General features: G+C 41.9%; 1 protein-coding gene across 1 annotated transcript; it reads left to right on the plus strand.

Annotated features, from left to right (window-relative positions):
* The first annotated feature begins 1 nt into the window (after position 1).
* NSL1 (NSL1 component of MIS12 kinetochore complex) lies at positions 2-21,823 on the plus strand. The gene is made up of 6 exons (XM_083494810.1): positions 2-293; positions 3,162-3,240; positions 5,646-5,776; positions 8,622-8,676; positions 17,845-17,912; positions 19,437-21,823. Exons 1-6 carry the CDS (start codon positions 108-110, stop codon positions 19,710-19,712), a joined length of 795 nt encoding a protein of 264 aa, XP_083350936.1. The 5' UTR covers positions 2-107; the 3' UTR covers positions 19,713-21,823.
* The last annotated feature ends 3,857 nt before the right edge of the window (positions 21,824-25,680 follow it).

Consider the following 25,680-nt stretch of genomic DNA (forward strand, 5'->3'; position numbering starts at 1 on the left):
ACAGGCAACCCGCCTTTCAATACGGCTCGGCTTAGCACTGCTTCCGGTTGAGATAAAAAAAATCAACGAACGGTTTATCCGAGAGAGCGGGAAAAAGGCAGGCCGAGATGGAGGAGGCGCCGCCGGCTGCTGCTGCTGCTGCTGCTTCCCCTCGGGACTGCCGGGTGCGGTGCTGCTCGCGGCGCCAGACGGCCGAGTTGTTGGACTACTGCCAGCCTTTCGTGCGGAAGCTCGGGGAAGGCCAGCCGGTGGAGGCCGAGAGCTTGGAGCAGGCCGTGGTCGAAGCGATCTGGGTAAGGGCGGCCGAGCTGAATGGGGCGGCTGGGAAGGGGGAGGCCCACACGACCCCCCTCCCCACACACAACTACAGCTTTCGGGTGGCGCGGGTTGCCCAGTTTCTAAGGCGTGTCAGATCAAAAATCATTTCTCTCCATTGCGTGTCATTGAATTGCTTGTGGAGCCTTGTTCTGTGGTGCTGAGATGTTTGGTGCAATAATTTCTTCTTTAAAAACGGTTACTTTTCCATATATAATAGAGTATTATTCTTATTTATTCTGCCTTTTCGTCCTGACAGGGGGTCAAGGCGGCTTTAAGATAAAAGAGAAGCAGATCGTTGCAATAGAAACATCACAGCTCTAGCTGTTTCCTTAAATATAATTTTAAATGCAGTAAACCACAACAGCAGCTAGCCGTGTCATTTTTTGAGGTGGGAACAGGGGAAGCATATTGGCAGCTTAAAATTAGAACCATGACTTAAATGCATGTTAATGGATCCCATCCAATAAGTCTCTCCGGATGTTTCCTCTGAGGCAGTGCTGTTTTTCTAGAAAAAGAGGTGCTGGCACTCTCAATGAACGCCTCCCTTGTTCTCCTATAATGGCAATGGTGCCCACCTGAGAGGTGCCAGAACTGAGTTCCAGTGAGTTCTGGCGGGGGGGGGGGGAGCCCTGGTCTGAGGAGGTTGTCTTGATTTCTTGCTTCTCATCTCATAAGGAGATGAATGGATGCCAGGTGTAAAAGTATAGAGGACTCATCTTGACTCTGGCAAGACCATACCTGCGAGTACCAGGAATTTATTGACAGGCCTGCTGCAGAACATCAGCATTTAGCAATTTCTAAATGAGCAGCGACCAACAAAAACGTCATTATCTCCTGATGAGTTACATGTTGATTTGATTCCTAACAAGACTAACAAAGGAGTTGGGTTTATCTTTGTATTTGCAATAATCCCTGACAAGGTTCTTTTATCTTTAATATGGCATCACAGGTTTTTGTTTTGTTTTTTTTGCTTTTTTAAAGAATCTGTTTATTTGGTTTTAGTTCATTTCCCCACACTTTTCTGTAAAATCAGCCAAAGATATAGATAGGAAGTAGATAAATGTATATATATTTAAATATATAATTTTGACAATAAACAACCAGTAGTACTGAAACAGTATGAACATGGATGGAACCGGAAAACATACAGAAAATGCTTGTTTGAATAACAAGGTTCTCAAGAAAGGGAGCCCATCAGACCACCCCAGGGAGGATATTCCACAGGTGGGGGGCTGCAACTGAGAAGGGACTGAGGTGCTGTCCTTGGTACCTGTCAAATAGATTTCCAGGGCAAACATTTCAGAGACCAGGGCCTTTGATGCTGATCATAAGGCGCTAGAAGGCTCATACGGGTGAAGGTGGCCTTTTAAGGTTAACCCAATATATAACATGAATTCTGGAAATGAATGAAGTTATAATTCAGTGGTTGAAGTTTCATGAGTCCTCCTTTCAGTGCTAGGAAAAACAGCCCCTGTAAATTTTCATGGTTCCAGGATCTGGTTAAAATAGTGATATTATAGATGGCTATTGTATAATTCTATTAAAAAATTGCTTTTTCTAAATGTTTAAAGTAGTTCACATACAGCGTATTACAGTGAAAGTATACATGTTTATTTGGAAGTCCAATTGTGTTAAGTGAGGCTTATCCCTGGCTTAGTAGGTAGGTTACTTTAGTGATTCTTTGTGATTCTTGCAGCAGACGTATTGACTAGGCCAGTACTATCGCCCATATTACAGGGTTGTATTCTTTCTCTTCAAAGTGAACTGAAGTATGTTATATTCCACTTCTCTCTGCTGTTTCCCTTAATTTGTTTTCCTTATCAACATAAAGGCACTGTTTGCATTTTTTGGCTCCAAAATGTTTTGGGTCATTCTTCTGAGTCTGCATGAATTGGTTGTAAAAAGGATGTGAAATATATTCTCTGTTCAGCCTTATCTGTTTATGAAGGCCTTTTCCTATGGTACGGTTGGCGTATTATTTGGGGGGGTGCTGTTACAGACATCCTTACTTAGGATGGGTGCTGGATAACATGGCTACTATTTATGTGTGTTTGTTGGTTAAATCCCTCTCTGTAGTCCCACAGCAGGGGCTTTGATTTAACTGTTTGTGGAAGCATGCTTGTGAAGGGACTCTGTGACGACTCAGTCCTTGCCCAGAAGAACTAAGAAAGAATGAGGCACTTTTAAAACAAAACAGGAAGTTTATTTGTCTGCTCATAAAGAGGTTATAGTTTAGTGGTTACTTTTGCAAGGCACAATACTTTGTTTCAAATAGACACTCTCAACAGAGATGGTTAATAACTATCTTAACACTTCCATCCTGTAAGTGGGCAGAGAAATTCTTTCTAGGATGGTTATTGTTTTACACTATACATAAAACACTTCCTGCTTTTCCTATAGTCCAAACCTTCCCCTCAGGTAGATCTTTGTGTGCCCACATAATCTTTGTCTGTTTCCACTGACAGATAAAACCTAAGTCCACTCAAATAACCAGAGATTCCTTCTGCCTACCAAAACAGAAAGTCCCTAACCTGAAACCCAGGTCCCTGTCCCTTTCGGACTGTTAAGTGTAAGCATCTATTCCACACACTCTCTCCTGAGTGGCTGAACTACTAGCCATCTCCCACTGGTTGTTGGGTCACCAGGAGGCAGACCCAAGGCCTGTCCACCACAGCCTCTGTCTCCAGAGTGATGTGAGCCAGCTTTTCTCCATAGCTCGCTACTTTATGCTACACAGAAGTAGGAAAAAAAAGGTGACAGAATGAGATAGTTTATAGAGTGTTATATTGCATCAGTAGATTAATTAGCATTTTTAAGAGTTCTGATGTATACATTTTCTACAGAACTTCGAAACAGCTGTACAAGAGAATATTACTGTTAACGGACTCCCATGGCAGGAGTCATCGGATGATCCTCAAAATGGTATGTGAACTTTTGAATATATTTTTCTTATTTCTGTGCTGACTTATTTATATTTTAGTCTTCTGCCTATGAACCCCAACAAATGTATGATCTGCAGGTGCCTTTTAATATACTGGTCCCCTGGCGAATAGACATTTTGTTGTGGCAACCGCAACCCAGGTTTAAGGTGCCATTTGGCACCTAGCTTAAATATCTTGAGTTTCTAACAGTGGTTGGGAACCGTATTTTTAGGTGAGGCAAAAGGATATGTGTAAGCTGCCAGACTTCAAAAATAACTTTTTATAATTTTTAAGTGTACCTGAAGCAATAGGAACATCTGCAGGGAAGTTGCATTAATTTTTTGTGTGCAATTGATGAATCTTTTGATATTCTTTTATCACCAATTGTACAATACAATGTTAATAATAATAAGTTAAAAATATTGTCAGGTTTTGCTATTACTATATTTGTACTATTTGTAGGACTAAAAAAGCCCCCAAAACTTCCTTTTCCCAGGATTTTTTTTTTTTTTTGGTGTTACCATGTTTATCCAGCAGGGGATGCTCAAAATACATCCTTGGTAGCAGCAGTACCTCTGTTTAAGAGGGATAGCTAAGTTAGTCTTCTGCAGCAAAATCAACAAAAAGTCTTGTGGCATCTAAAAGACAAACAAGCTTATTATGCCACAGGTTTGTGAACTAGAGGAAGTAGATTCTGGCTTATATAATAATAAATGCTCTTTGTGCTTTATTCATCTACCTTACCTAGAAGCTGGTCTGTTAGCCATTTCTTTGGAAATAATTTAATTTTTGAGTAAATCTTCTAAATTAGATGCCTGGTTTTTAGAATGGAAGTACAGCTAAAGGTTTTGCTGTCTTAATTTAATCACTCGTTGCTATGAACCTGCTACCACCTGTTGGGAACAATAAATAACTATAGCTAAAAACTTTGCTGTCACTAGGTGTGTGGGTTTTTTTTAATGCAACTTACTTTGATGGCATCTCCCTTTTGAAGCTGTTGTTTTCTAGTCAGATGCGGTAGATAGCCTTCTGTTCCAGTTCCCTCACCACCCCAATTAGCAGTTACAGCATTGTGGTAGTTGTGAACTCCAACTTTAATTGTACCTAGAGTTGCCCAGTTCAACGACTTGGCATATCCATCTTCTCTGGTCCTTCTCCGCTTTATACTGTGCTGATCAGATCAAGCCTAGAGTCCTGTTTCTAGTTCTAGGTACCACAGTTTCAAGGAGGGCACTGACCATTTGGAGTGTTCTCAGTGGAGGGCAACCAAGATGGTGAAAGATCTGGAAACCAACCCAAATCCTTATGAGGAGCACTTGAAATGATTCATTATGTTTAGCCTGAAGAGGAGAAGATGAAGGGGTGCAGAGGAGACACGCACGACAGCAGTCTTTCAAACATTTGACAAGTTGTCATACAGAAGGCTATGCTCTGCCTCCACAGATGGAGGTAGTAATGATTCTGAATACCAGTTGCTGAAAGCAGCAGGAGAGGAGGGTTCTTGTGTTCAGGTCTAGCTTGTGTGCTTACCACAGGCATCTGGTGAGCCAGTGTAAGAATAGCATGCTGGACTAAATGGACCATTGGCCTAATCCAGCAGGCTCTTTTGATGTTCTTTAGATGGAGCAGAGTTGCATCTTTGCTCCAAGGCACAGGACTAGAACCAATGGGTGGAAATTTTAGGGAAGCAGATTTCTGCTGCACATTAGTAGAACCTTTCTCAGAGTAGTTCAACAGTGTTCAAAAGCTGTTCAATAGTGAAACAGGCCACCTTGAGAGGTGATGGATTATCCTACTCTGGAGTTATCTGAGCTGAGGCTAAAGATCCAGCTCTCAGGGATGCCTCCTGCATTGAGCAAGTAGTTGGACGGTTTGACCTGCATCCCTTCCAACTCTATGATTCATAGTTCCGCATATCCCTGATCAAGATGGAGTCAAGTACAGTGGTACCTTGGTTTACGAACTTAATCCGTTCCGGAAGTCTGTTCCTAAACCAAAGCATTCTTAAACCAAGGCGTGGTTTCCTATAGCAATGGGGGACTCAATTTACAAATGGAACACACTCAACATGTTCTGTTTCCAAGGGAAAGTTCACAAACCAAAACACCTACTTCCGGGTTTGCTGCGTTCTAAATCCAAGTTGTTCATAAACTTAGCTGTTCTTAAACCAAGGTACCACTGTATAATACATCTTTCAATTTTTAGTTCTTACGGTAACTGAAGATAACCTTGTGTTTCTCAGGGAATGGGGTGGGGTGATACCTTAGCCATGCATTTCTCAAAGCTCCTTGGGGAATCTTTAAGACCGCTGCGCTTGGAAGAGGAAACATTTTTTGCAGAGATATTGCAAACAAGACTTTCACATAATTTTACATACCATATATTCATATCTGTCTTGTGAATTAGATACGGATATCAAACTCCTTGAAGATCAGCTTGATGAGTTAATAGTGGAGGTGGCATCCAAACGCAATCAGTATCCCAGAAAAATTCAAGTGCATGTGGTCCAAGCACTTAAAAGAAAGCAAGAGTTATTGGTGAGTACCCTTAATTCTTAGTTCACTTGATGCATTTCAAAAGAAGAATGTTGTTCATCTGTTGCTTATGAGTAGGCCAGCAGATACTTTTGAATGTTAGAAAGAAAATGTAAATTCTAGCTTTTAGACTACATGAATTCCTCTCCCTTAATTTCGCTGTACTCCATTTAGGGAGATCATGCCAACAATTGCTGTGAGGATTGATGAAGTTTGTGCTGAGTGCACACTTGCCCTACAAATGTATTTTAGAATAATACCTTTAAAACTGGTTTTTCAATGCAAGTTTATTTTTGTACCACCAGAATATGTTAAATGCTTCTTGGGGGGAAATGTTCTACTGATCTCAAGTGTGAAGTGACACTTCTTTTGGTAGTGTGCATAGGGCCAAAGATATGGTTTAGCATGTCCAGGATATGGTTGCAGTTAATTTCTCTTTCTCTGCATCTTCTGGGGGCACATCAGTCCTTCTATCCTGAGTCTAATTTTTAAAAGTGCAGAGTGTATAAACATTAGTTCCAACTTTGCCATTGAGTGATGAGTCGAATCCTTAAATTGAAGGTATTGATGAGTTATAAACTATCACAGTATCTGATTCTGCTCCTTGCACCCATCCTGCAGGTTTTCCACTGGTGAGCATATTTGGCTAAATGTTGCTCTCAAGAATGTATCTAGTGAAATGCTATCTAGTGAAATGCCATCAGTCTCTGTCCCGGGGAGGTTTTAAAATGCTGGGGGTCGGGAGCGAAGCGCTGCCGACCCCCAGCATTTTAAAATCTCCCCGTGTCCCGGGAAGGTTTTAAAATGCTGGGGGTCGGGAGCGAAGCGCTGCCGACCCCCAGCATTTTAAAATCTCCCCGTGTCCCGGGAAGGTTTTAAAATGCTGGGGGTCGGGAGCGAAGCGCTGCCGACCCCCAGCATTTTAAAATCTCCCCGTGTCCCGGGGAGGTTTTAAAATGCTGGGGGTCGGGAGCGAAGCGCTGCCGACCCCCAGCATTTTAAAATCTTCCCGTGTCCCGGGGAGGTTTTAAAATGCTGGGGGTCGGGAGCGAAGCGCTGCCGACCCCCAGCATTTTAAAATCTTCCCGTGTCCCGGGGAGGTTTTAAAATGCTGGGGGTCGGGAGCGAAGCGCTGCCGACCCCCAGCATTTTAAAATCTCCCCGTGTCCCGGGAAGGTTTTAAAATGCTGGGGGTCGGGAGCGAAGCGCTGCCGACCCCCAGCATTTTAAAATCTCCCCGTGTCCCCAGACTGTCCCCGGACCTGGTCTGAAGGCGGTTTCCCTAGGAACGCATTAATTGATTTTCAATGCATTCCTATGGGAAACCGTGCATCGCAAGACGAAAAAACCGCAAGACGAAGAGACTTGCGGAACGAATTAATTTCGTCTTGCGAGGCACCACTGTAATTCGTTCCGCGAGTTTTTTCGTCTAGAGAATTTTTCGTCTTGCGAAGCACAAAATCCCATAGGAATGCATTGAAATTCAATTAATGCGTTCCTATGGTCAAAAAAAGTCCAAACAAAGCCAAATTTGGTACTACAAGAGTTTATTAAGTGCTCTTTAAAGTCACACATACTGTAAAGAGCATTTCAAAAATTGAAGGAACAATAAATTAAGTTTCTAAACATGACAGAAAAACATTTAAAAATCAACAAAGTGTACAGTACATTTTCTAAGACTCTGGGGGACAACTCGAAGAAGGTTCCTCTTCCACTCTTTGCTTCTTGCTGAAGAACCCCCTCCCCAACTGTTCCCCCAGCCGCCCACCACACAGAAATTCAAATCCAGAATTTTTTTTAAAAAACAGCAGAGTGGCCCAATGGTCACAGAAGATCATAAAAATGCAGGGAAGAAAAACACACAAGCTTCCAGATTCTTGCAAACCCCTCCCCAACACCAAGTCCTTGAATTCCAAACACCCCAACCCAAAATCCAACCCCCCCAAAAAAGTTTTAAAAGTTTAAAAGAAGTTTTGGAAAAGCTTCAAAAATCACCAAAGTCTTCAAAAACCTCAAAAAAGGCTACCACACCGCGTTCTATGAGTTGCTCCTCGAAGTCAAGTCGCAACTGTATTAATGGTGTTAAGAAAAAGGAAACAAACTTGCAAGACGTTTTCGTTTTTCGTCTTGCGAAGCAAGCCCATAGGGAAATTCGTCTTGCGAAGCAGCTCAAAAAACGGAAAACCCTTTCGTCTAGCGAGTTTTCCGTCTTGCCAGGCATTCGTCTTGCGGGGCACCACTGCAGTTTTTTGTGCCACTTCCTAAGCCTAGCAGCAGAGGGCAGTGTTTGGTCATTCTTCTAAATTGCATTAGAATTTGAAAATGCAATTGTTTGCTAGCTCAGGTTAAAATTTCAAGTGTATTATCATGGCAGTACAGTGGTACCTCGGGTTACATACGCTACAGGTTACAGACTCCACTAACCCAGAAATAATACCTTGGGTTAAGAAGTTTGCTTCATGATGGGAACAGAAATTGTACTCCGGCGGCACGGCGGCAGCAGGAGGCCCCGTTAGCTAAAGTGGTGCTTCAGGTTAAGTTTCTGATTAAGAACGGACCTTTGGGATGAATTAAATACGTAACCAGAGGTACCACTGTATTTAGGCAGTCTAGATAAATGAGGGAAATGGAACTGCTTTTGGTAGTTCTTTGTACTGGAACAAGAATGCTGGATACTACTGGATAATCCTACTGCATGCCTATCAGAATGAATTCAATTCTCCGTTTTCCATACAAAAGAATCAGACACTCTTAGTTGTGAATGATGTCCTGTTGTAATCTTAATAAAACTCAAAGCAAACCAAATACTTAGCGATGGAGGTTCTAAATATTATATTTGTTCATACAGGGCTGCTATCGACCTCTTGCGAATCATCAAGCGATAAAAGCAGAACCTTCTCAAGGTAATGGTTTGAAATGATGAAATCATAGTTTAATGCTAGCCTGAAAATGTCACCATTGCAAAAATAAAAATAAAATGCTGCACTTTTTCATATTCTCGACAGTTACAATTTAAAACACTTACTGCTCTGTTCACTCTTTTCCAGATAGCCATGTTAATCTATTGCTGAAAAAACAGTGCAAATAGAACATTTATTATGGCATAAGCTTCATGGACTAGAGTCCATATCATTGGATGCAAGAAGTGTTATCCTAAACTGGCAGGCATATATACACACACAGCTGTAGGGGTTTATTTTTTTCTCTTCGCCTGTGTGTGTGTATGTGTGTGTGTGCATGTGTACCTGCCAGTTTAGCTGGTACACCTGACATGGACTCTAGTCCATGAAGCTTATGCCATAATAAATACATTAAGTCACTAGAGCCTCTTGTTTATTCTCTGTGGGCAGTAGTGGCTTTGTTTAAATATTTTAATTTATTTAAATGTTTGGGAAGCCATCTCTTTGTGGTTTTTACTGTGCTAAGCTCCTTAGAGGCTGTGGTAATTGTTGTTAGTATTATTATAATAATATTTATTTATATCCCACCTTTTTCCTTGACAGGCACTCAAGGCAGCTTATAGCTAAAATAGAAACAGCTAAAAACATAGATAAAAAGCAATCATTAAAAAACAATTAAACATTAATAGAATATATATATACACACACACACACACACACACACACACACACACATACACACACACACACACATATATAGAGAGTGTGTGTGTGTGTGTGTGTGCGTGTGTGTGTGTGTGTAGATAGATAGATGGATGGATGGATGGATGGATATGGATACATAGATATAGATATATGACATACAGATCATTACAATAAAAACATCATAGCACCAGTGTCAGGACTGGTCGTTGTCCTCTTCAGATCACCACACAAACGCTTCTTGTTCTTTTATAACTTTTTATTGCGTATTAACAAAACAATCTTATAAACGGTTCTTAACTATTATTCCTCAGAGTCACTTCTTTCAGATACCTTCTGAGCTCTGCTTCTCCATGACCAGCCACTCTCAAAATGGCGAAGGCGCCCTTCCCTTCGCTTTCCCGCTCTTTTTTCTAACCTCCTGGCTAGAGCTGGCTTGTATCTCCCCTCTTCCGAATCTGAGCTAGAACTGAACCCTTGCCTTTCCTGGGAACAGCCGGTCCCTCCCTGTTCTTCCCTTCTATTAGATTCACTGCTCTCCTCCCCCCCTTGGGGAATGCTTTCTCCCTCTGGGAAACTGGAATCTTCTAACTCTAACTCTTCCCTGACAACCAGCCCTTTCTGGACACCAACTTTGAATTGTGCCCAGAAACACACTGGTATCCAGTGGAGCAATTGTAACAAGGGAGTTGTATGACACCTAAAACCAGCCCCAGTCAGCAATTTGGCTGCAGCCATTGACATTTCGGAGCACTTTGACTACTGTTCCAGTGCAGTCATTCTGCCCCTTTTTTCTAGCCCATGTTCCGATCTTCAGAGGCACGGCTTTTCATTTCAAAACTCTTCAAGTGGGGCACTAAACAGGAACGCAGGCTAGGAGCATAGCAGTCTCTGCCTTATGCCAGGCCAAGTTCTTTGTCCACTTACTTGGTCCACTTACTGACGGCAACTGTCCAGAATCTTTGGCAGAGGTCTTTCCCATCACCAGCTACTTGTACTGGGATTCTCAGCATTGAGTCTGGGATGTCCAGACATTGCATGCAAAGCATTGTGGTACCATCTATCTCCTTGGTTAGTAGATTGTGTGTGAATTCTGGTTAGTAGATGGTGAGAATTCTGACACCCCAGCATGTGATTATCATTAACACTTTGTTAAACATGCCCTTAATTTAGATCCGGGGTTCTCAAACTTTTTTCTCTGGCCAGAGAATAAAAAATTGCTCGCCCCACACCAAATTTTTTTTATTGATAAGAAATGCATTGGAAAACAAAAAGAAACAACTCCTAGCAGTGCTTTATTTGTAGTATGGAACACAACTACTTTATAACATGATCTTGGGGCATCCAGAAAGTATAGAACAATACAGCTACATAAGAACATGAATCATTCCCAATATATAATTATAAACAAGCTTATTACATATGTACCTTAAGTATGTACACAAACTCCATGAGAGGCTTGAGCTGGTTTTTTCCAGGTAATCTCATTTAGATTAGGTCTAATTTGAGACAAACTCACTCTCATCTCCTCATCAACACAAAGAAGCCTTTCTCTTTTCTGATCTTTCATATTTGTTAGATTTGAAAATCCCTGTTCACAAAAATAAGTCGTGGAGAACTGTAGCAGAATAGCCAATGCTGTTGAATAAAGGCATAGATACTGCTTCTGGTTGTGTATGCATACTGCACTGAAATGTTTAAATGTTTCTTTGATTGTCCTTGAATCTTCTCGCCACCCTTGCCATCCTCTGTCCTTTGAGAACCTCTGATTTAGACAAATATAAAGTTTTCCCCCCATCAAATTTGGGTTGAGTTCTGGTGACATTTTTTCTGGCTTAGAGGAGCTGCTGCTTCCTGTGCAGCAAAAGATTCCCACCCCCATATCTGGCTTTGGATGCATTTGTGCTAGCAAGTTGCACATGTTTCCAGAAGTTGCGTACAAACTGCATTAATCCTGTGGACTCACTGGGTGACTTGAGGCAAGACACTTTGTCTCTCACCAGTAAAAAGTCAATATTAATTATTTAACTTGCAAAGTATTGTAAGGATGAGTATTTAGAAGAATTGTAAATAACTTTCAAAAATGAAAAGAACTATAAATAGGTTTTAGTAACAAGCTTGAGTCCTTTTTTGCACATCACGGACAGTGCCCAGCAGTGAGTGCTTCTTAACTTTGTGTCTTAGCAGAGCAGAAATACAAATTACTAACAAAAAATATCGTACAGAATTATGCACGGTGTTCAAAGTGTTTATTTGCATAGTTTCTGGGATGTTCATGCATCCCTGTTTAGTAACTGGTGGCCAGAAACCAAAGATATTTAGATTACTCACTACCTCTCATTTCCTTTTTTCATTTCCCTGTGCTTTGAAAGCCATGAACGTATTTCTGTTACTAAATACCAAGCACCTTTAATATACTGTCAAGTAACAATCTCTCCAGCGTATTATATCATATAGGAACTGTTGGGCTTGATCAGTTCAGATGATGCAGTTCTCTGTGTTCAAAAGAGGCCAGGCGGATGCCTCTGAGAGGTTCACAACCTTTAGTTGTTTGTAATAAACTTGTACTCCAGTTTCTAGCCGAGATAGACAGGTACTCCAGTCTCTGCAGTGATGGGCAAGAATGTCCAGCACCCAACTGTTTAACAATAGTAGCAACAAAATGATCCCTTGAACACTCTGCTGCTACCCTAAGTTATATATTGCTAAAATGAAGAAAGCTTGAGATAACAAGGAGTGGATTTCTGTCTGGAAGCAGTGGGAGATTTATTCAGTTCTGGTACTGACAACAAATTGTTTTGCTCTACATTATTCAATCTTGCTCCAGCTTCAAGCATGTGGATCTTGGGGTGCTAGTAAAATACCAAGTAGATCTTGTAAACCTGAAGTCTGCCCACTGCTGCTCTAGCTTGCTGCAGCTCTTGTTATTATTGGTCCCACTTTTCCAGATTGAAAACTGAGGAGAAGAAGGAATTTTTAAAATTTAATTTAATTTACATACTGCCCTATACCTGGAGGTCTCAGGGCGGTTCACAGAATAAAATCAAAATATAAAACCACAAAATACATAATAAAAATAAAAACAACAACCCAATACCTTGCCCCCCCCCCCGAAGAAACCCACATTTTAAAAGGGCATAGGATGTCAATAAAATCAACCAAAGGCCTGGTTAAAAAGGAATGTTTTTGCCTGGCGCCTAAAGGTGTATAAGTTCACTCAAGGGGCTTGTGGGTGAGCTGGAGTTTGTAACGTACAACATGCCTTGAGGAGTACAGGAGTAGCTTATTGAGGAGCAGGAGGGACAGAGAAAAATAATGGAGATAGAGGCAGGGGTAAATGGATGAAGAATGGGTGTATGTTTCAGATGAAGGGTTTGAAGGTGGTAAGAGTAGTGGTGTCAAGCAGGTGTTCAATAAGACAGCTGAAGCTGCTGTATCTAGAACAAAGGTATGAAGATCATTGGCAGGATTGTAAAGAGATAAACAACTACCTGACATTTAGAAGATATCTGAAGGCAGCCATGTTCAGGGAAGTTTTTAATGTGTGACATTTTAATGTATTTTTAATCTTTGTTGGAAGCCACCCAGAGTGGCTGGGGAAACCCAGCCAGATGGGCGGGGTACAAATAAATTATTATTATTATTATTATTATTATTATTATTATTATTATTATCATCATCATCATCATCATCATCATTAATTCTCCCACATAAATTATGGGGTGCAAAAACCATGCAATCCTGGCCCTCCTGCCGAATTCACAGAGGACTATCAGAAAATGTGAGCTGACCTAATAGGGCACTCCAACTCTGTGGCAACCTCCCAGACACATGGAGCCAGTCCGTCAAACTCCAGTAACTGTTGCTGTTTTCTGGCTCAGAACTTGTGGGGGAATTGTGGCACACTTGCCCACAAGGTCACTACGTTGTATTGTCCTATCAAGGCTCCTTATTGGAAAACCATTGTACCTTTGAGCAAGGGATCACAGGCGAACGCTCCTTAGGGTGGCTTTTATTCCCACATAGATTATTATTTTTTAAAATAATATTTATTAAGTTTTCCATTTTTATGATCCAATAAAAACCACATTAAAACATTCCAAATTGCAGTACAATCAAAAAAGCCAAATATAAATGCCAAATTATATATCTTTGGGTGACCTCCCATGCTCTGAATTTCATGAAGTGCTGATCGTCAAATATCACATTGCATTTCTTAGTTAGTCAATAAACCATTCTGATGTTAATCCTTCATTTAATTTAATTCCCACATAGATTATTTCCTGTCTGCCTTCTCCAGTGCTAGTGGACTGCAGACTGTCTTTAGAAGTTCTCTACTCCTAGTATTCTTTCTTGAGTGAAATGTTACCTTTGTGTCAATTCTTTGTATGTTTGCACTTTTAATGTATGGGAAAGTACTCAAGGAGTCATTTCTAGCTAATTTCATTTTCATTTTATTATTACAACAATATCAACTTTTAAAAAATGCTTTTAACGTAATCACCACATTTCTTATAATTTCTGATTTCTTACTGAGTTTGACCCAACAGTGAAAGTTCTTGTTTTGCAGCAGGTGGGATTTCCACTTCTTTGTTTCTGGCTTAGCTTTTTTTCACTTGCTAGGTTTCTGTTGACAGGAAAGCATGTAGTTGCAACTTCACAAAGTGAAAACTAGGGCTGAGCTGGAACTTCTTGCATGCTTTTGCTTTTGCTGAGGTCAGCTGAGCGAGTTGTGCAGTCCCCTAGCTAGCTGGGAAACAGCCAAATCGCATGGGGAGTCTTGAGGCACGAACATTTTCTTTTCATGAGCCTGTTCATGGATTCAGAGAAATGGTTCACCCTGTTGAAAGGGCAAGATTCAGCACAATAATGCAGTGTTTCCCAACTGGTGTTCCGCGGCACACTAGTGTGCCGTGAGACGTTGCCTAGTGTGCCGTGGGAGGGAGGCGGGCGAGTCGGGCGGCGAGAGGCGGGGCGGCGGCGGCGAGCACACGCGGGGCGGCGAGCGAGCTCCCTCCCACATCCCATCGCCGCGAATGCAGGCTTTCGCTGAAGCCTGGAGAGCGAGAGGGGTCGGTGCGCACCGACCCCTCTTGCTCTCCAGGCTTAAGGAAGCTATCCCCCCAGCCGCGCAAGCTCCCAGAGCGATGCCAAAGCTGCGCGCACCTTTGCCATCGCTCTCCAACCCGTTCGGGGGGCTGGGGTCGGGGGAAGCTCCAGCTTCCCCCACCCGCAGCCTCCCAAGCCCTGAGAGCGATGGCGAACGTGCGCACACCATCGCCATCGCTCTCCGACCTGCTCTGCGGGCTGGGGACGGGAGAAGCTCCGGCTTCCCCCCGCCCCCAGCCCGCGCAAGGTCCCAGACCAGAGCGATGGCGAAGGTGCGCACACCTTCGCCATCGCTCTCCGACCTGCTCTGCGGGCTGGGGACGGGAGAAGCTCCGGCTTCCCCCCGCCCCCAGCCCGCGCAAGGTCCCAGAGCGATGCCGAAGGTGCGCACACCTTCGCCATCGCTCTCCGACCTGCTCTGCGGGCTGGGGACGGGAGAAGCTCCGGCTTCCCCCGCCCCTAGCCCGCGCAAGGTCCCAGAGCGATGCCGAAGGTCCGCACACCTTCGCCATCGCTCTCTGACCTGCTCTGGCGGCTGGGGGCGGGGGAAGCTCGGGCTTCCACCACCCCCAGCTCCTGCAAGCTCCGGGAGCAATGGCAAAGGTGCGCTCACCTTCGCCATCGCTCTCGGACCCTTTCTGGGGGCTGGGGGTGGGGGAAGCTCTGGCTTCCCCCACCTCCAGCCCCGCAAGCTCTGGGAGTGATGGCGAAGGTGCGCTCACCTTTGCCATCGCTCTCGGACCCTTTCTGGGGGCTGGGGGCGGGGGAAGCTCGGGCTTCTCCCGCCCCAGTCCCGCGTCTGGGGGGGGGAATAATTTTTTTCCCTTTATTTCCCCCCCAAAATCTAGGTACGTCCTATGGGCCGGTGCGTCCTATAGGGCGAAAAATAGGGTAGTCAATATAGGCACAGAGTTAATTTTTTAAACATTTTCTAATGGTGGTGTGCCTTGAGATTTTTTTCATGAAACAAGTGTGCCTTTGCCCAAAAAAGGTTGGGAAACACTGCAATAATGCACCAAATCCACAAAACGCAGCTGAGGGCCTTTAAGAAAAGAGCCCGTTGCAATTATGGCAATCGTCTTGATTTCTGTTGAACAGCTGTTATCCAAAAAGCAGCAAGTGCACAGGCTTACATTTGCCCCCAAAGAAAGCTGCAAAGATTTGCCCTCTTGAGGGGTTTGCACGAAATCCATTTGTCTACCAGTTGACAATGCAAATGTTGTTGCTTAGTGTCCTGGGCTGCAGCCGATGGCTGTATTTCGGGGGTTGTTTTGTGACGCTTGCCCCTTCTCTTTACAATCTCTGCCACTTGAGGATGCCTCGCCCAGCATTTGCTCACAGAACTGCTCTCGCAAGTTACTCTGTCAATTGGGAAAGGGTATTCATGAGTCAGAGCGGATTCACATTTTGTGCAGCAAACGTGTTTAACAACATTAAGTGTGAAGTAAACACTCAGCGGACATGTGCTGAGGAACTTCTGTAGATCAGAGTTCCCAGTACCTGCTCACCTCAAGTCAGCGAGCTTAACAAACATGCGTCTGTGCTTTAGGAGGCTTCCTGATGCAAACACACTTTCCACATAAAAGGCAAGCTGACCCAATATTGCAAATGGGGCAATCTGATTTGCATAAATTGCATTGCTAGTAGAAATAAGTCTCTTAGCCCTGGCTCATATCTTTAGGAACCAATACTTATTTCCCCAGGGGCCTGATTACATGACTTCTCTCTGCCTGAGTGAAATCATGTGAGGGGGCCTTTTGCAAGAATTGTATTTGCCTTGTTCATATGTTAACTTTACCTGCACAGTAGTAACAGGCCACTGCACAGGGGAATTTGAAACGTTGCTTGGATTGAATGCTCTCTGGGGCACAAGTTATTTTATGCATTACTCAGTTTTCTCCTATGCACACGTTTTGAGTTTAGGTCCTCTGTGCCTGTTATGTGTTGTACATGTAGTAATTATGCACTTATAAATCATCTCTAGTAATGAAAAAAAACCCACAACCATAATTGTGAAGAAGTCTTTACAATTCTGTTGCATCACAGGTAGACATTTAGTGGAACTCAATTAACATTTACCCCTTTTCAGTTTTAAAAGCAATAAATAAATAAATAAATAAATAAATAAATAAATAAATAAAAAAAATATATTATTATTATTATTATTATTTATACCACGCCCTCGCTGGCCAGGACCAGGCTCAGGGTGGCTAACATCAAAACACACAATACATTAAAAACACAAAAATCGAACACTTGATTAAAATACAGCTTAAAATCAAATTAAGATCAGAATGGCAATCCACGAATTATAACTATAGGGGTTGGGAACATTAAGTGTGCACCAAGCCCCAACTCTTCCCATTTGTGTTATTTGTGTGAGTCTTAGCTATTTGTTCTGATCTTATATGAGCCGGTGGGAAAAGTTAGGGTTGTACTAGATAAATAAAGGTTATACTAGAGTTGGATTAAGCAGCTTTGTGTTTATGGCAAAGAAAGTATGATTTCAGGCAGGAAGTAAGCAACCTAGATTTATAACATGACAGTTTAATATCACAGGCTTGACTTAGAGAATCTTTTCAGAGGGCTTTCAAATAGCATGCAAGCAAACAAACAAACAAACAAACCTAAACTTGTTATTATGCCTAATCTTGTAAATAAACCCACATACGGTAATTTACTAACCCATAAAAACTTGAATCACCCACCTGTCCACATTGTACTTAGGCTAGTCATTTGTGATTTGTGACCGTGAGCAGTCTGTAATGTTACCCTGTCTGGTCAACAGGAAATGATAGTTACTTATCACAGAAAGCCATGTACAAGCATGCTTTCATTTTTTTATATACAGTATATTTTATAGCTTACATTTTAAGCCAGCTCTTTATCCAAGGAGCCCAGGCTCTCTTTCTGTCCATTGTATCCTCACAGCAATCAGGCAAGATACTGTGACCAGCTAAAGGATACATAGTCAACTTCATGGCTCAACTCAAATCTCCCTGGTCTAGTACAACTCTTGAACCACTATATCACATTGTTTCTTAACTTATGTGCTGAGTGAATAGGAGTTTGCTCAATTTCAAGACATGCATCCTGTACACGTTCATGGATTTTTCGCCTCTTAAATTGTTCAGTAATCTGCCCAATGTAGAAAGATCACTGCCGAAACCTATTCGGTACCAATCCTTCATGCTAAAAACTTTTGATGCTTTCTCAGTGAAATAAAGTATTTTAAAATGATGTGAAATAGTGGAGACTACCTGTAATAGTGCTCTTGTAATCCTTTTTTTGTACTTTGTTGTGGGCAAATGAATTTTCTCTCCCTTTTATAGGATATGAAATCATTTTGTTTCTTTGCAGATTCTCGTATGGCCGACTTGAGGCTTTCAACAAAAACTGCATCCAGGGACATTGGAGAATCGTTTAAGGTGAGAACTGGAAGGGGAAGCAAGAGCTACACAATCAGCTAGGAGCATTTATACTTATTTTCAGACACTGCCATAGAACAGTGCTGAAGCAGAAACCTAGGAAATAAGACTGACCTCTTTAATTATTATATACAAATCTGTCATTTTATTAGGTAAGGTAAGATTGTTCATTTGGACACAAGTGAGCTAAGGTAGAAGGCTTCAAAATTCTCTGAGTTTCAGGGAGACAACTTTATTTTATTAATTTCCTGCAGTAGTTTCTAGTTCTCCAAAATGGCCCTGTTCTCCCTGCTGCATTTAGCATTTCAGCTAGACACTAAAGGTGTCTTAGCTCCTTGGGATTTACTGTCCCATGTTCATTGCTGGCCTGGTAAGTTTATGAGTGAGTTCATTTGCATGGTAATTATGTCCTCCTGTGGGTCACCTCTATCATTAGTAAGCCACTAGTCCTATATTTTTACATGGAATAAATTAAAAAGTATGTTCTTTCAGCTTCAGTCTTCTAAATCTAAAATAATAATCATGTATGCTCTTATGTATTGGGACGCGGGTGGCGCTGTGGGTTAAACCACAGTGCCTAGGACTTGCCGATCAGAAGGTCGGCGGTTCGAATCCCCGCAACGGGGTGAGCTCCCGTTGCTCAGTCCCTGCTCCTGCCAACCTAGCATTTCGAAAGCCCATCAAAGTGCAAGTAGATAAATAGGTACCGCTCTGGCGGGAAGGTAAACGGCGTTTCCATGTGCTGCTCTGGTTCGCCAGAAGCGGCTTAGTCATGCTGGCCACATGACCCGGAAAAACTGTCTGCGGAAGCGGACAAACGCCGGCTCTCTTGGCCAGTAAAGCGAGATGAGCACTGCAACCCCAGAGTCGGTCACGACTGGACCTAATGGTCAGGGTTCCCTTTACCTTTACCTTATGTATTGGACATTTAGTATTTATAACAGATTAGATAACAAATAGAAGCTAAATTAACTCCCTTCTGGCTTAGCTCTTTGCCACTAAACAGTAGGTGAAATGGAATTTGTAGGAGGCGAAATGGAATTTACATGTTTTGGGTTGTATCCAACTAAGGTTTTTTCAAAGTAGACACATTGAAATTAATGAGCCTAAATTAACAGATATCATTAATGTCATTTAGTCTACTTGGAGTAGGAATAACATTGGATACAAGACCTTTGTCTTTAAACATTTGAATGTTTTGAGCAGAGTTTTATAGCAGGGCCTCTGTGCTCTTGTTGTTTGACCATGGTGTAGTGCAGTGTGGGAAATAAGATACATTATTAAGGTAATGGGGTCAAAGATAAAAGTAGGCAATCGTTTTTGCAACTCTAGAAGATGTGAAATATCATTCTTTTAAGCCTTGCAAATGAATGCTGAAATTGTGAATCAGTATCAGTGAAGGTTTTGGCATCCATGGTGAGCGCGTTAATCTTTGAATCTGATTGTTGTTGAGTTTGCAGTACTGCAATTCATACTTGTACCTTTTTCACTAACTTAAAACCTGTTCTGTTCTCCCCACCCCAGTCTCTGTCATCCCTTGTAGAAAAAGCAGAGGGTTTCTCAAAAGCATTGTCTATGCAACCAACTTTGGGATTATGCAAACTCCATCAAGAAATCTGTTCTGGCTCAGAAGTGAAAAAGGCGGATAACATTGAAGTCAAAGATCTTTTGTCGCAAGTGGAAGTCACACCCCCAGAAAGTGGTACCAGTAATTCCATTCTACTGAAAAAAAAGAGACGATCTTATTCCCCACAGAAACACTACCCACTTCGAGCAGGTGTAATTAATCTTGATACATGAAAACCTTTTTGTGGGGGACTACTGTGTAGTCTCCCCTGTCCCCGAATCTGTCCACATAAACATAGACTGGTTCGCAAAAGCATCAGTAGTGATGTCGCCTGGAATCCATACCACCAAACCGATCTTAACTGGAAGTTACAGAGTTATGTTGTTGGGTCCTCTCATATAGCTCTGAATACTTCGCTGGACCATTTCTTACTAATTTTGAGCATTGTTCTTTGAAACTTGAGGCTGCTATGCTTTTGCTGTATTATAGCAGACTGATCCAGCTACAACGTCTTGAGTTGCTTACAACTTCTGAATGGCCAGGAATCTCCAGGGCGTACGTGCAGGAAGCTGTGCTCTAGTAAAGCTCAGTCCAAGCAGAAGACTCCATGCTATGGGGAGCAAAGAAGAAAGCTAAAAAAACAAAACCTTGCTTCAGACGTCCAAGTCTTTTGACATAGAAGGGCTGGTGGATCACAGCAACAGTTTGCAATTGTGTGTCAGTATTGCTTCAGCATATAGTTTGTTTGCACAGGTTTGTTGCGAACATCAGGAGATAGGTGCAGGCAGAACTGGATGTTTGGTTGCAGAATCAGTCTCCACTAAACATCTAGGAAATGATGGAGGAAGGATCCAGTTTGGAGGTTGGCAGGAGTGTTTAAGCCATTCCACACTTGCGTCTTCTCCTCTGCATTCCCTTTCCCAACTGCTTTTCTCCTAGTTACAGAACTAATGCACTGAGGATTCCTGCTGGGCAAAGGTTATGTAGGGGACGAATAGCAAGTGAGGAAATGACTAAGGATATGTTGTATGCCCACCATTTCTTCCTTCCAAAACTGTTTAAATGTTTAATGGCGACGCAGGTACCAAAACATAGGTCTGCCACCAGATGTGTTGTTTTGTCCTGAAAAGTAACCTGGAATATATGCAACATTTGGAATTGTAAGGGAATTCTTGGCTTGCATGTATTGTGACATCTTGAGACAGTGTTCATTATGGTGTGTGTATACATCTGGCCTTAACCTTCTTATGGTCTCTTGAGTACTGCCCTCATCTGTACCTCAAGCGTACAAGGTTTAGGATTACTAATCCATGTAGTAGATTGAAAGTGTTTAGATCACAGTATAAATCTAGAATTCTCATAAGTTAATTTTGAGCCATGCTGCTTTTCTGTCAAACTTGCCAGTACATCTTTGTTTGCTGTTCTCACAAAAAGTGGAAGAGATGGCCTCTTTTAGGGGTCTCTTTAGAACACAGTGCCTGATCATAGATGGGCAGTTCGACTGCTGATCACCTAAAGCCAGAGGGGAATGTACTTTTGAGTTGCATCTGCCTGCTGAAAGGAGTGGAGTGAGCTGAAACAGAATTGTTTGTTCTGAACCTGGCAGCGTATATTCAAGGAGAGCTGTAAAAAAGCTATTTTGAATTTGGGGGTACAGGACTTGTATGCATGCTTGCTTTGCCACAGAATGCTTGGTCAGTGTGTACATTAGTACATACATTACTACACTTACTTAGCTTCCCCTGCCTGTGAAATTCCCACCATTTCGGAAACAATATATATACAGTTTAAAACAAGACTACATTGGTGAGGCTTATTTATGAAGTACCTAAATTAATGTTATTATCAGGTATTGTTTTCTTTTTTCCAAGTTGAAATTTACTTAGAATTACATTTTTTTCCTGAAAATGGAGGAAAAATGCTTGCCTCAATGTTAATTATTGTGGGGTGAATCCATCTAAATCATATTTGGAGTAGATTCATTAAAATCAATGGATTTAAGCTAATCATGTTTATTTCAATGGGTTTACTCTAAATATGACCTAGTTGGAGTCCATCCTGTTTCTTTTAAAAAATATTCATTAAACAGTCTGGCCAAAATACTAGGAGTGGTATCTGAATGGTTGGTAGTCGTTAGACATGCCCATTAATGTCAATAGGTCTCCTCTTAAGTATGTCTAACATACTTAACATCACCCTAGAAACATATTTAACTCTGCTCTTGAAATTCTATTTTTAAAGATTGTGCTTGTGGAATAGGCCTTGCACAGTGAACATGTACACTTGCCTTGTCTCCTTTGTAAAATGTATATTTGTATATAAAATACATTTTTTGTACACCACATTCATCAAAATGAGATTTCTGGATTTTTGGTTTGGATTTATGCTCAATTTTTTGCTTGCTTTACCAGTTTTGTTGTTGTTGTTGTTGTTGTTGTTTTTGCAAAGCAGTTCTGAGTCATGTTTTCAAAACAGTTGCAATTCAAGTGCGTCTGAAATGCTATATGCAGTGGGACTTGGTGCTACTTTTTTTGCATAAAGAAATTGTCATTATAAATTAGGAAATGGATACTCAGGATCCAAACAACTGCAAACTAGTTATGCATATACATGGTGGCTGGCTTGAGTTTCTCTTCCCTCAATACCACATGGAAAATCTCTTTTGAAATGGAGCTCTGTCCAAAACATTTTTAGAGAATAGGGGTCTGTTGATCAGAGCAAAACTTAACAAGCATCCCTTAAAGTAGATATTAAAAACCCAGCCATGTTTCAAATCCGCCCATTATGAAGTTTTACGTTTTACATTTGGATGATCATTTAAACATACTTTCAGTACCAACCAGTCCTGTCATTACACAGATAAGAGTAGTAATTTCCCTCCTTGTAGTAATTTCTCTTGTCCATAATTTTATTAATAATACATTGTTTTTGTGGTTTGCTTTGGGACCTGTATTTGGTAATCTAGGTGCTTTTCTTTGTTCTTGTCTTTCTGCAATTAGGAGAAATAATTACTTATTCTGATTCTGTTTTCAAAATGCCTAAAACAGAACAACTTGGGGTCCAAAAGTAGTTGTGCGCCCATTCATTTTGAAAACGAGCAGTATGACTTGTCAGTATTTCTGACATAATGGAGATGCTCCTCATCTGTGCATAAAATTAGTATTATAACCCGAAGAGTTCCATCTCATGATACCATCTGCACAGCACAAGACTTTTGGTTTCTCTTCCCTCTAGCCCAGGGGGCAGCAAACTTTTTCAGCGGTGGGCCGGTCCATTGTCCCTCAGACCTTGTGGGGGGCCGGACTATATTTGGGGGTGTGTGAACAAATTCCTATGCCCCACAAATAACCCCAAGATGCATTTTAAATAAAAGGACACATTCTACTCATGTAAAACCACGCCGATTCCTGGACCGTCTGCGGGCCAGATTGAGAAGGCGATTGGGCCAGATCTGGCCTCTGGGCTTAGTTTGCCTACCCATGCTCTAGCCCACTGCAAGTATTCAAAATCAGCTCTAAAGGGGTCCCCCCAGAACAGATGTGGGATATGTGAGGGGCTGTAGAGGAGAGAAAGGAGAAGCCCTATTGCAGAAGCAGACACTCACTTGGATTAATCTTAGATCTCAGCCGTAGTCTCTATAGGTGTCAAATGCCATTGAGAATAATTGTACTAATAATATTGAGTTCCTTTCAAGTGTCAGCACAGTGAACAAGAATTGGTTGAATTACATGTAGGTTTTCCAGAGGGAAACAAGCTACATGTCGGTTGTTTCCAGTACATGGAGACAATCAGAAACACCCCCACCTCAGTGTACCCATTTCTTCAAAACAAACTAATGGAAACCTCCACAATGCTTAAACATGTTCAGGCAGTCCAGTGCTATTTTTCTAGAAAAACAGGTGGCAGAACTCACCATGAACACCTCCCTCGTTCTCTTAGAATGGCAATGGTCCCCAACTGAGAGGTGCTGGAAATGAGTTCCCATGAGTTCCCTCTGGGGAAAAGAAGCCCTGACACAGTCTATGCTTAAAGCGTGGAAAGGAAAAACAGGAAAACAGTCCCCATCCTCATCTAATCCCCCTGGCTCACAACGTACTATTCCACCATGCATCCCAAAGCTTCCAAGTAAGAATTGGGTAGACCAAAGTCCTACACCACCTAACAGACTTCTACAAGAATGGCAACCTCATACCAGTAAGGGAAAAACAAGATAAGCTAAAGGACACCCTAATGCCTTGGCTGATCCACCACCTTCTTAAACAACCCGGCAGCAGCCACTAGGCCACTGACTAACTTTGGAAAGCTCCTCTTGACAGCATTGGGACACAGCAAAGGAATGGTATCTACAGTATATTACTCCAAAACACTACAAATTCCTTCACCACAATTAAAGACCCATGGGAGCATGACATAGGATATGAAATAAACTACCCAATGGTCCAAACTGTGGTCTAAGCCACCATTTAAATCCATCTCAGCCAAACGAAGAGAGCTCACCTTGAAATTTTTTTATAGGTGGTACCTAACACCATGGAAGCTAGCGCTGATACACCCAGGAAGCTCACCTAAATGCTGAAGAAGCTGTATGTAATGCATGAAAAATGTAAGACATATTTCAGAATGAGCATGTTTTGAGGTGGAATCCGTTTCACGAAGTTCTTGCCACTTTCCTTAAACACAATATTCCTTCTTTATTGCAGCCTATCCCTCAAAACTGCCGCAGTCTGATTTATGATGCTGAGTAAACAGGGTGGCATTTTAAGACATGTTTTTGTAGACTGAGGCATGGGCATTCTTTCTGACCTGACTCTTAGAATAGAGTGACCTTTTTTTTGTTTTCTGGAGAACAAAATATAAAGCTTACAGGTGAAGTAATGCAATGTTTTCTTTGGGAAAAGGATTGTGCTCAGGTTGGTTTTTTTTAAGCTATCACTCTAGGAGTCCCAGTTTTGATAGGAGTGGCATTGCCTTTCCAGCTGATGCTCTTCAGCCAGCCAGTCTTTTACATTTAAGGATCTTGTAAGGAAGGCAAAGAGAGAGTAGTTTTTCCTAGAAGCATTCATGGTAGATTGATCCAGTGGTATAATTGTTGCGTTTTTGAAGTGAATTATATCTATCTCTAAGCTATGTGTAATTATTTTGCCTTCTAACTTACAGGAAATCCAGTTGTTGTAAAAGGGAAATCTAAAATCTCCTTTTACTTGAAACATTACAACATTCAACATTTTTATTTTTAACTTGGGCATAAACTGGTGTTGCATCAGAAGGCGTCTGGCTGTTTTCTTAATATAGCTCATCAAGTTCTGCGAGGGACACCTAATAAAAAGACGGCTGCGTGATCCTTGTGTGCATCTGGGCTTGATAGTGTGGTACATTGCCGAGACTGAAATAGGCAGGAGGACTGTGCTTTGGAAAGACTAATGAACTGCAGCGGAAAGAAAACAGTGTTGCATGCAATAAATCTAATATAGAATGGAAAATTATGCCTTTGTTTCATTCACACAGTACGGCATTCTGAAATTACCAAGTTATAGATGGGAAAACAAGAATAGGTGACACTATTTCATCACTTTGGCGAAGGGTCATAGGTCAGTGGTAGGGAGTGAATTTTTCATGTAAAAGTTTCCCAGTTCAATCCCTGGCATCCCCAAGCTGGGTAAGACCAGCCAGTGTACACAATACTTGGATAGATGGACAAATGCACTATATTGGTATAAGATGGGTTCCTGTGTTGCATCTTTGCATCAGTTGTAGAGTTGGAGGCAACGCTGAGGGTCATCTAGACCTGTCTCTGCTGTAAGGCAACCTGTGATCTTTGGATGAAGGGGGGCATATAAACTGAACAAACAAACAAAAGGAAGGGGGTGTTAACCATTCAGTGATCCGCCAAGACCCTTGGCAATTTTTCTTTTTTAATATTTATGTTTTATTGAAATTTTTTTCTTCTTTTTTTTTTTTTGGAAAGTTTTAGGGACACTTTTCAGAATACATTGCAGTAAAAATCCAACTAATCTAAACAAATAGAAAAAAGGAAAATGTAAAGTCCTCTCTGATAGGACTCTTATCCCACATAGAGAGAGGTGGACCCTCCTGGCTCTCACCTGAGAGCTTCCCTTTCTTATCCCAGCCTCTCACCCTGGGAAATCTTCCTTTCGCTGCCTCTCACACAGGGTCCTGCACCAACCATTCATCCCCTTCATC

Source organism: Podarcis liolepis (genome assembly GCF_965112155.1).
Source record: "Podarcis liolepis genome assembly, chromosome: 3".
Lineage (NCBI taxonomy): Eukaryota > Metazoa > Chordata > Lepidosauria > Squamata > Lacertidae > Podarcis > Podarcis liolepis.

Excerpts from the sequence above, each read along its gene's own strand:
- NSL1 (XM_083494810.1), top strand. The coding sequence starts at position 108 with ATGGAGGAGGCGCCGCCGGCTGCTGCTGCTGCTGCTGCTTCCCCTCGG. Across the intron at positions 3,241-5,645 it reads ATCGGATGATCCTCAAAATG|ATACGGATATCAAACTCCTT; the intron begins GTATGTGAACTT and ends CTTGTGAATTAG. Across the intron at positions 8,677-17,844 it reads AAAAGCAGAACCTTCTCAAG|ATTCTCGTATGGCCGACTTG; the intron begins GTAATGGTTTGA and ends GTTTCTTTGCAG.